The 12,042-nt window shown below is 33.4% G+C and overlaps 1 protein-coding gene across 1 annotated transcript; it reads left to right on the top strand.

Moving 5' to 3' along the window:
* The first annotated feature begins 10,506 nt into the window (after positions 1–10,506).
* On the top strand, positions 10,507–11,189 carry LOC148206273 (uncharacterized). Its single transcript, XM_088113128.1, has one exon. The coding sequence runs from the start codon at positions 10,568–10,570 to the stop codon at positions 10,988–10,990; it is 423 nt and encodes a 140-aa protein (XP_087969254.1). The 5' UTR covers positions 10,507–10,567; the 3' UTR covers positions 10,991–11,189.
* The last annotated feature ends 853 nt before the right edge of the window (positions 11,190–12,042 follow it).

The following is a 12,042-nucleotide window of genomic DNA, read 5'->3' as shown; positions in this document are numbered from 1 at the left end:
TTAACTATGAAGCTTGATATACAAATGTATTATATGAATTGTCTTTGAATCTAACTTAGCTTTTTTTTTGGGTTAATTGTTATGTTTCCTTGTTCTGGTTTGACTATGATCATCTTATGAATGTGAGTAGAGGGTGATGAGGTTTCAGTTGAGTAGGTTCTTGGTGGAGATATCTGTGATGCTTGTCGGAACAATCAGTACCGTTATAGAGTCGCGCAGCGGAATAAAATATTTGGAAAGCGTGTTACGGTCACAAATCAAGTTTTGATAGTCCGTTTTAGAAAAACAATTTTCTTAGAGAAAATTTATCAAACAGTTGATATGCGTAAAATGTAAAGAGTATAGAGAGCAAGAAAATTCAACACAGAATTTTTATCCTGGTTCGATTCAAAAGAATCTACATCCAGTTGTTAATCACTATAAAAAGTGATTAACGTTTTCACTAAAAATAGTTTCACAAATTAAATAAGAGTGAATAAAAACAAATAAAAAACCTTCCTTCGACGAACGAACCGGAAGATGACCACCTTGCCAACTCGAAGCGAACCGCTCCGACTATCGACACACGAAACGCGAGCTTCTCCTATTCACGAGACCAGGCAAAGCACTTGAACTAGCTTTTTAGAACTTCCTCAGATCACACTGTATTCTCAAAAGCTCAGAGTTATCTTCTTAGAGTTTTGGAAGAACCTTATATAGCCAACTATTCTGAATTCGCAGATATGAATTATAACTGCCGCAGATAATCGATTATTGTTAGTGATAATCGATTATTTGAGTCCGTTACAGGGTTTTTCAGAAGTGATAATCGATTATCCTGAGGAATAATCGATTATTCTAGAAACTTTGGCAGTTCTCATCAGAACCAGTGATAATCGATTATTTGGAGTAATAATCGATTATTCCAGACCAACAGGGTTTTCAGAAAAGCTCAGGATAATCGATTATAGCTTCTAATAATCGATTAAATGCGTAAGAGTTCTGGAAGTACAAGTTTTTCTAAGTATTACATGTTTAAAGCCTTTCCTAATACATTTATTATCTATAAAGTGCTTTTAAAACAATTAGAACAGTCTATCTTGTTGCAGCATCATCAAAATCATTTATCTTCAAATTTACCAATGCTCCTCATTGGTAACAATCTCCCCCTTTTTGATGATGATCAAAAATCACTTTTTAAAAGCAACTTTGGGTTATCTGCAAAAGATACAAACTAACACACAACAAGAAGAGTTAGTAGTAACTGCACATATTTCTCCCCCTTTTTGATCATAAGCAAAAAGAGTCATAATGCTCCCCCTTAATATGAGCTCCCCCTCAATTAAACAATGTATGTACTAAAACAATAGATCATATTATTCATGAAAACATTAAAGATTACAAGGGCACATAAAGCAAGACATGAACATGATAAAACATCCTAGGAATTCAAAACAAAAATTTCTCCCCCTAAATGTGATATTTCCCTTAAACTTAAAAACAGATTCTGAAAAATATTTTAAGATCTATTCAGTCCAATGCAATGCAGAAATACTTACAATGCAATATTAGCTTAAATGAATGTGATCACAGTTACTCCAGGTTTAACAAGAAAGCATTCCAGCTAGCACAATCAGTTCAAAAACTAATTTTGACAGCACAAATTTCAACTTCCCAAACACCAACTGATTCATGCACTCTCATATCCCAATTTATTCAACTTCATAAATTTAGCTATGCATATCAAAACAACATATGCAAAAATTCAATCACAAGAGCTGATTCAGGTTTTATCTTTCAACATTTTTAAACAAAATAATTTACATCAAAATTATGCAAATTTGATCCATTCATTTACTGCATCCAAGCTCTCAATGTATATTATCATAGCTCATTCGTTATGCATTTGAACTTAAAAGCAAATTTCCACATAACCAACTTTGAAATAGAAATGACAATTTAATTTTCACATGTCTTAATCATCCAAAATTGCTAATGAAAATCTGTCAGCCAACTCATTTAAATGACTTTTTCATAGTTTTGATGCTTGACAGAGATTACACCAAAGGTACCTTCAAAGTACTCATGAAATTGAATACTAAGCCAGTTAAACACAAATTCAATAGATAGTTATCAATAAAGCACTGAAATAACAATGCACATGGCTTTACATGACATGAGTGAAATTCAGAACATGAATATCTTAAATAGATGAATTTCACTTGATCAAAATGTGTAAACAGACAAGAACACACCACAGGATGAATAAAATAGTTATGAACATATCATTTGCCTAACCAGAAATGAATATGACATTAATTAAATAATGGAAGATCAAGTAAAAACAAGATGCAACATCAAAGTTTAAACAACACTTAGCTCAAATACTTGGTGCTTGAACGAAGGCTTTTGGATACCACTTGATGGAGTTACATCCTAGCTTGTAGCATCAATTCAAAGAGCAGAATATCATAGAGTTCTCTTCTCCTTTTGAAAACTTAACCTACAAAGTAAAACAATATAGTTTGGTACCCATAATCTTATTTGGGTCCTTTAAGGTTAGAGACATATTATTTTATAACAGGAATCCAAGCATATTTCCCATTTGGAACATCAAAATGTTTAATTCTACATTTGTTTGAAGTATGTCCCTTTTTCATGCAATAAAAACAACAAACATCATGCACCTTGTTTTTCACAAAAGTCCCTTTCTCAACCCAAACTCTACGAGTTATCTTAACTTTAGACTTTTTATGATGATGCATGTTTATATTTCTAACATTGCTCTTTTTAAAAACATTTTGAACATGTGAGATAGGCTTGATTCCTTTAGAAAGTAAATTTTCCAGTATGTCAATATCAAACATGTGACTTTTACAAGATAAACACTCAACAGGTTTTTCATTTGGATTAGATTCAGACAATTTTGTTTCAAGATTACTAACTTTGTTTCTTAATATGACTTCCTCATCTAATGCATTTTCATATTTCCATTTCAATTCTTTAAATTCCTTTTTTATATTTTTATGAGCAACATTCAATGTTTCAGATTCATCAAGTAATTCAAGAAACGCCTTTTGTAAATCAAATTCACTAGATTCATAGCTAGAATTACTTACTTGGCTTCCAACATCATCAAAATTAGCTGTCAAACACAAGTTTACTTCTTCAACAGAATCAATGTGAACCTTCTTCTTCTTGTGAATTTTCTTTTCTTTTCGTTCTTTACTTCTTTTGTTGCTTGAACAATAAGCTTTCACATGGCCTCTTTCACCACATCCATAACATTTGAAGCTTGAAGAGGAACCTTGATAGTCCTTCTTTTCCTTCAAGATTTTGCTTTCAGATGATTTATCGTTGGCCATCAAGCATAGATTTTCTTGCTCATTAGAATCGCTTGAGCTTGAGGAGTTTGATGTAGAGCATGAGTTCGAACAAGTCAACTTAGCCACATTCGATACTTCATCATGAGTGACTCTTAAAAATTTCCACATTTCCTGAGCACTTTTATAAACAGATACTTTGAAACAATCATCAATTGTTAGTGCAGATAAAATTATATTTCGAGCCTTAATATCAAATTGGGCTCTTCTATTTTCCTCAACAGTCTAGTCAAAATATGATTTTTCTACTTCCACACCATCAACTGTATTTTTAGGAATATATGGACCATTTTGTACGGCTTCCCAGATGCCTCTGTCAATTGACTCTAAAAATATTTGCATTCTTATTTTCCAAAACGCATAATTTTCCCCCGTAAACAAAGGAGGTCTATCAATAGAAGCACCCTCAGAATAAACTTGATTTTGATGACCGGCCATTTTTGCAAAAGTTTGAAAGAATATCAAAGCAAGCTCTGATACCAATTGTAGGAACAATCGGTACCGTTATAGAGTTGCGCAGCGGAATAAAATACTCAGAAAAGCGTGTTACGGTCACAAATCAAGTTTTGATAGTCCGTTTTAGAAAAACAATTTTCTTAGAGAAAATTTATCAAACAGTTGATATGCGTAAAATGTAAAGAGTATAGAGAGCAAGAAAATTCAACACAGAAATTTTATCCTGGTTCGATTCAAAAGAATCTACATCCAGTTGTTAATCACTATAAAAAGTTATTAACGTTTTCACTAAAAATAGTTTCACAAATTACAATAAGAGTGAATAAAAACAAATAAAAAACCTTCCTTCGACGAACGAACCGGAAGATGACCACCTTGCCAACTCGAAGAGAACCGCTCCGACTATCGACACACGAAACGCGAGCTTCTCCTATTCACGAGACCAGGCAAAGCACTTGAACTAGCTTTTTAGAACTTCCTCAGATCACACTGTATTCTCAAAAGCTCAGAGTTATCTTCTTAGAGTTTTGGAAGAACCTTATATAGCCAACTATTCTGAATTCGCAGATATGAATTATAACTGCCGCAGATAATCGATTATTGTTAGTGATAATCGATTATTTGAGTCCGTTACAGGGTTTTTCAGAAGTGATAATCGATTATCCTGAGGAATAATCGATTATTCTAGAAACTTTGGCAGTTCTCATCAGAACCAGTGATAATCGATTATTTGGAGTAATAATCGATTATTCCAGACCAACAGGGTTTTCAGAAAAGCTCAGGATAATCGATTATAGCTTCTAATAATCGATTAAATGCGTAAGAGTTCTGGAAGTACAAGTTTTTCTAAGTATTACATGTTTAAAGCCTTTCCTAATACATTTATTATCTATAAAGTGCTTTTAAAACAATTAGAACAGTCTATCTTGTTGCAGCATCATCAAAATCATTCATCTGCTGTAGTACTTGATGAATTTTATAGAATTTCAGTGTGTAAGACAGCACAGGAGATGTGGGAGGTCCTTAGAGTCACACATGAGGGTACAAACGACGTGAAACGTGCAAGGAAGAACACACTCATTCAGGAGTATGAGATGTTCAGAATGCAGCCTGGAGAAACAATATCTGATGTCCAGAAGCGTTTCACTCACATTGTGAACCACCTGACAGGTTTGGGTAAGACTTTTGACACTGATGAATTAAATGTGAAAATATTGAAATCATTAGACAGGTCTTGGCAACCAAAGGTGACTGCCATCTCGGAGTCTCAAAACCTCACTCAAATGTCAATGGCAATTCTCTTTGGAAAACTTCGTGAGCATGAGCTTGAGCTGAGAAGATTAACTGCAGAAGAGGATCAAGGCAAACGAAAGACGCTTGCCTTCAAGTCTGAAATCTCAAAAGGAAAAAGTTCTAAGAGAATTGAGGACGATGATTTCGATGACGATGAGGAAAATATGAGTCTTATGATTAAGAAGTTTGCTAAATTTATGAAAGCAAAGGGAAAAGACAAATACCGTGGAGAAAGGAAAGAAAATCAAGGATCTCCATCAAGCGTTAAATGTTATGGATGTGGTGAAAGAGGCCATATAAAAGCCGTTTGTCCAATTATCAAGAAATTTCACAAAAAGAAGAATGTCCACATTGCTTGGGTTGATAATGACTCAAGTAGTTCAAGTGATTCTGTTGAAGAAACAAACTTATGTTTGACAGCTAATGTTGATGACACTGCAAGCCAAGTAAGTTGTTCTGATTCTGAATCTAGTGAATTTCATTTGCAAAAAGCTTTTCTTGAATTGCTTGATGAATCTGAAAAATTGAATGCTGCTCATAAAAATTTGAAAAAGGAATTTAAAGAATTGCGAATTAAATATGAGAAGGCATTAGATGAGGAAGTAAGTTTGAGAAATAAAATTTGCAACTTGGAAATGAAAGAGTCTTTAAATGTTGAACATCCTGTTGAATGTCTTTCATGTAAGAGTTATATGCTTGATATTGATATTCTTGAAAATCTTCTTGAAGTTGCAACTGGAAATAATAATATTGAAATGCCTATAACTCTTAGAAAGGTTTATAAAAACAAAAGTGTTTTTAAAAGTAAGAACAAAATTAAAAGAACCCGTAGGGTATGGGTTGAAAAAGGAACTGTGTCTTATAGAAACCCAAATGTTGTCACATGCTTTTATTGTATGAAAAAGGGGCACACTTCTAACAAATGTAGACTTAAACATTTTGATGTTCCAAATGGAAAATATGTTTGGATTCCTGTTATAAAGTAAATTGTCTCTAACCTCAAAGGACCCAAATGAGATTATGGGGACCAAAACTCTATTGTTTTGTTTTGCAGGTTAATTTTTCAAAAGGAAAAGAAGACTCTATGGTATCCTGGTATTTTTTAAGAGCTTTGAAATAATTTATGAATGTTAGATGTGTCTTAGGTTGAAAATTTGGCCCAAATTTGTGTTTTTCGGAAATTAACGTAAATAATCGATTACCAAGGGTAATAATCGATTATCTCGTCCTCAAAATTTGGATTTTGACAATTTGGCTCGCAAATAATCGATTATTTAAAGTAATAATCGATTATCTTAAGTCACAGCGTAAAAAAAAAAAAAAACTTTTTTTTAAAATTTTTTTTTTATGGAATCTGTCTTTGATTTTTAAAGGGAATATTACTTTTAGGGGAGTAATTTTTAATGAATTAAAAGGATCCAAATTCTTTTTATGTTAACAAATTTAGGGGGAGCATAAAGATTAGATGTTTTTCTGATTATGATAAGAAATTGAGAAATCTATTTTTGATTGACATATTATGGGATAACTGGTACCTATATAAGGGGAAGATATATGAGTTTGTTAGATATCTTGTTTTTATCTCTATTATGGATTAATTAATATTGTTTGTACTTCTTAGTTAGAGTTGAATTTCTGTTGTTCTTATATTCCAAGAGGTATTCTGTTCTTTCATGTTATGAAATTTCAATTTTATTTCTGTTTTGAAATGCATCAATTCTTTTGTTGAGGGGGAGAAAAATTTGAGGGGGAGTTTTTCCACTTTTTTACTTTTTGCTTATGATAAAAAAGGGGGAGAAAACTTCTAATTTAAGTAGTGCAGTTATTACTAACATGTTTGTAAGTATGAAATCTGTGCAGGAAATTAGAAATGCTTTTAACAAGAAGATATTTTTGATCATCATCAAAAAGGGGGAGATTGTTACCAATGAGGAGCATTGGTATCTTGAAGCTACAGTGAAATTTTGATGATGATAAAAGCTGAAGAATTGAAGACTCTAAATGCATCTTTGTTAAACGCATTTTGTAGAAACAAATGTATAGGATAAAATGTAATGATGTAAAAACTCTTAGAAGTTTTCATATTTAGTGAGTCATTGCACAAATAATCGATTATCAAGAGCAATAATCGATTATCACAAGCCAGTTTAGAAGAGATTTGCTTGCGCAAATAATCGATTATTACACAGAATAATCGATTATCACTGTTTTATTTAATTCTGTCCAAGTCTCTGGAATAATCGATTATTGCTCAGGATAATCGATTATCACCATTTTGAAAACCCCATAACGGACACAAATAATCGATTATCACTTATGATAATCGATTATCAGTGGCAGTTGGGAGATGTTTTTTTAGTTTTTGACCTTGCACGAAACTAGGCTTATAAATAGAGGTCTTCACAGCTCTTAGAAATAACTTTTCAATTGAGAGTATTAGAGCTTTGTGCCTAAGGGAAGCTCTCTGTGAGTGAAAATGATCTATGCCATTTTGAGAATACAGTTTGTCTGAGGAAGTTCTCAAAGTGATAGAGTGCTCTTGCCTGGTCTTGTGAATAGAAGAAGCTCGCGTTTTGTGTGTCAAAGGTCGGAGCGGTTCTCTTCAAGTTGGCTGAGCAGGTTCTTCCGTTCGTTTGTCGAAGGAAGGTGTTTTCTATTCTTTGCTTATTTTGATTATCTGATTGTAATCTGCAAACTATATTTTTAGTGAAAAAGGTTAATCACTATTTATAGTAATTAATGACTGGACGTAGAATCTTTTGATTCGAACCAGGATAAAAATTCTGTCTTGATTTTCTTGATCCCTAAACTCTTAGCACATATTTTAACTTGTGTTGTGATCGTTACACGCTTTCCGCTATCTATATTTTATTCCGCTGCGCGACTCTATAACGGTACCGATTGTTCCGACAATGCTCACATATAGTAGTAGCTTTATTCGTAATAACTTTTTTTTTTGTTTTGTGGTTGAGATTATCACTTTGTTTATAGTTTTGATTTAACTATATTGTATATAAATTTTTAAATTTATGGTTATTTTGGATGATAGTAAATCTTCCTTTCTCTAACTAATCTATTATATTAAATCGATGACAATTATATAGTTTAATGTTATATTTTGGATGATATATATTTTTATATTAAATTAAGTAATTATTTAATACTACTTATAAATAATTATATTAAGATTAAATAATACAATCATTATATTAAAATTATAATTAAATAGTTTCTAATTAATTTATTGAGTAAATTTTTACATTGACAATGAACATGAAAAACTATTGTTTTAAATTGGAAGACTTTGTTTTGTTAAAATTTAACAATAGAGAGAACTCATTCCAGTCTAGATAGTTCTTCACTCAATCATTTTGTTGCATGTAGAGATGGCATAAAAACCCGTACTCGCGGGTATCCGCGAATAAAATCAGCAATCGGTATTTAGTACTCGTGGGTAGCGGGTATCTTAATACCCGCTTGTTAAAGGATTGGGTTCGAGTATCACATTATTTGTACCCACGGGTACCTACTATCCGTCTGAAAAATGAAATTACAATTTTATCCTTCATCCTTTAAATTATTTTCTAAGTAGTTGTTGTATCCTGTCTCTACCGTCAAACCCTAAATCTTAATTTTTTCTCCTACATTTCACTCACATTGTCGTCACAGAAGGAGAGAAAAAAAATGAAGTTTAATCCTAGGGTTTCCTCTAGTCGTTCTCCACAGATCTCATCGTCTACCATTTTCAAACCCTAAATTGCGGTCACAAGCAGCGCCAACCAGTCATCTTTGTCGCGTAAATCTCGCAAGTTCGTCATCTTTCTCTTGCACAACCTGCAAGAAGAATCCAAACAGAGATTCCAAAACAAAATTGCAACTTAACCGCGGCTCTAGGGAACCAAAAATGCAACTTGTGCCACCGCCACCTCCTTTGAAGGAGCCACCATGAGAGCGCCGCTGCAGAAGAGAAGATGTAAAACCCTATCATCACGAGAGAACGTCCAACGCGGGGAAAATTTTCATGCAGTCGCCGCGAAGCATCTTGTCGTGGTTCAATTCGCGGCGCAAACTCTCTGCATTTTGGAACCCTAATTTTTTGGATGACAATGAAGGCTGCCACGTGGCATCCTTCCCCTGCTTTCGTACCGCACCATATGGGGAGGAAAAGGACCACTACTCTAAACTTAAGGAATAAACCTTAAAGAAGGGTTTGGGCTTGGCCTATTTTCAAGAAAAAAATTAATAATAAAAAAGGTGATTTAGACTTTTTGCCCGTTTTCATAAAATAAATGATTTGAACATTGGCCCAATTTTGTTTTAGAAAATTATGTTTTTTTTTTCAATTTAATTTATTTATTTTTAAAAAATCATAAAATATTATTTGTTAAAAAAATTTACGAGTTGAAACGAGTATCCGCAGGTTGGAAAAAATCCGGAGATTTTTTTATACAGATATCTGACGGGTTGCGGGATGGGTAAGGATACAATTTTTTACATACAGATTGGATTGAGGTATCATACTATCTGTGTCCGACCCGACTCGTTGTCATCCCAGTTACACATCACGAACATGCAATACACTACATACTTTTTTATTAAGAATATACTTGATTTAGTGTACTTAAGAATATTTTATTTAAGAATATTTTATTTATTCAAAATAATTGGACCAAAAACAGAACAACGGAAACGTGTTATTTTGTTTTTGTACGAAAAATATTTTTCTTATTAATTATTATAATTATATAATAAGAGCAGTTAAAATCTATATCAATTTCTTACATATCATGGAACTAAAAAAAATTTTCCAAAAAATTTTAGAAAATAATTATAAATGGTGAGAAATAAAGAAAAAAAAGTATTTTGTGTTGGGCAAATAAGAATTTGAAATTGTGTGGCAATTACAATTGGAAATGTTTGATTGAGAAGGAGAGGATTGGGAGTTTGACCCGATCCATGAGAAGTGATGACAATTTAAAAACCGTAAACCATACGAATCAATCAATGATTGGAACTTGAGAGGTTTATGTTGAAAAATTGTAATAAAACAGTTGTGGAAATTTGAGAGCAGAAAGGTTAGCAACGCGTAAAGACAGTCTGGGAACTGGGAAACGGTAGTTGGAAGTAGGCTGGAAAACCGCCACACACAGACAGCGATACCTCCCTCGACCTCCAACCGACACATGTACTTCACAACAACCTCTGACCTATTATTCTATATCTTTTATTACCAAATCATGCATTAATTTCTTATTTTCCGTCTGTTTTTCTTATTTCTTCTCTGTATGCAACAACATTATTCTTCCCATAACTTAAAATACACGTCCCACACCGTCCAAGCCAATATACAACACAAACAACAACATTTGTTCTCTCTATAAATACATGTTATTATTAGGTCACTCCTACAAAACATAATCAACAACAACTCTCGGTGTGGTGCTTATAAACATAGGATGGCTTATTCCGCTGTTAAAGTCTATGTCGTGTTTGGGCTTTTGGCCACCGCATGCTTAGCACAAGCCCCTGGACCTGCACCCACCCAACCACCATCAGCAACCCCATTACCACCCACGTCAGCACCTGCCCCATCACCTACCGCGAACACGCCTCCTCCTGCGGCTGTACCTGCACCAGCACCAGCACCACCCACACCAACACCAACACCAACGCCATCTCCTTCAACTCCTCCACCAACTTCTTCTCCTCCTGCACAGGTCCCAAGCCCAAACATCTCATCCCCTCCTGCACCAGGCCCATCAGGCGCAGCTCCAGAGCAACCAGCTTCTGAGCCTCCTTCCGCAGCATTCTCCATAAGCAAGGCGTACATTGCTGCCACCGCTCTTGTTGGGACCTTCCTTGCCGTGGCTTTGGCTTAATTACAAAAACTTTTTCCTTTTAATTATGATTAAGAGAAAATATTTGATTTATTTCGGCTTTGGTAGCTGTTGAGTTCCTCTGTTTAATTATCTTATGTTTTTTCGTTTGTGTTTTCTTTCATTGCTACATGATTCGGTGATTCTTCTCATTCCTGTATCTAGATCAATGTAAAAACGCTTCATTCTTTTTTTCTCATAATTGCCTTCTTTCCTATAAAAAAATTGCTCAAAATCATGATTTTCAATTGCTGTTGATTGCGCTCATTAATAGGTCATTAATCGTTATTAAATACTTTTTAAAATTTTGTTATTAAAATGATTCGTAAGAGATAGGAAAATAATAGTTTGGTTGACTAATAAACTTTTACAACTATTTACTGGAGGTGGCATTCAATGTGGCATATCATTTCATGGTTTTATTTTCTAATTGTATCATGATATGACATGGTAACAACTTTTTTTAACAACTTTTTTGAAAATAGACTGTGTCATTATCTTATTGGTCCATATATTTGAAATAGACCAATCACAAGCTATCACACAGACGTTGTAAAAAAGTTGTCAAAAAAAAATTGTTAAAAAAATATTTTCCTTTCTATTTTTAAATAATACCTCCTAATTTCTATTTTTAAATTCCACCCTTGCAAGAGGGGAAAGTGAGTGAGGGCTTTTGTTTAAAATTAGGGTATTCTAGGTTTTTCAAATAAGGAATCTTATGAAATTCTTGAATTTTTAGATTTTCTTTTGGGCATTGATTGAGACTGAACTCGTCTCCCTTAACAACTGAAGAATCTCTTTATTTACCATCCTTCACGCTAAAAGCTTTAAGTATGTCATCAACATACAAAGCCCTTCCTTTTGAATATAATCTTTCACCCCAAGACAAACTTTATACCTCTCCATATCACCGTTAGAATCCCTTTTGGTCTTAACTTCATATATCTTAAAATTCAAATTTTTGTGATGAGTGCATATTTATGTCCACATTTATGCTTTAAAATTCAAATTTTTGATAGGATAATTGTGCTTAAATGATTGATTTTAAGTGAATT

The sequence above is a fragment of the Vigna umbellata genome, chromosome 1 (assembly GCF_029865625.1).
Source record: "Vigna umbellata cultivar VRB3 chromosome 1, Vumbellata_1.0, whole genome shotgun sequence".
In the NCBI taxonomy this organism is placed as follows: domain Eukaryota; kingdom Viridiplantae; phylum Streptophyta; class Magnoliopsida; order Fabales; family Fabaceae; genus Vigna; species Vigna umbellata.
Note: the sequence above shows the minus strand (reverse complement) of the source record. Positions and strands in the feature narration are given on the sequence as shown.

Excerpts from the sequence above, each read along its gene's own strand:
- LOC148206273 (XM_088113128.1), top strand. The coding sequence starts at position 10,568 with ATGGCTTATTCCGCTGTTAAAGTCTATGTCGTGTTTGGGCTTTTGGCC.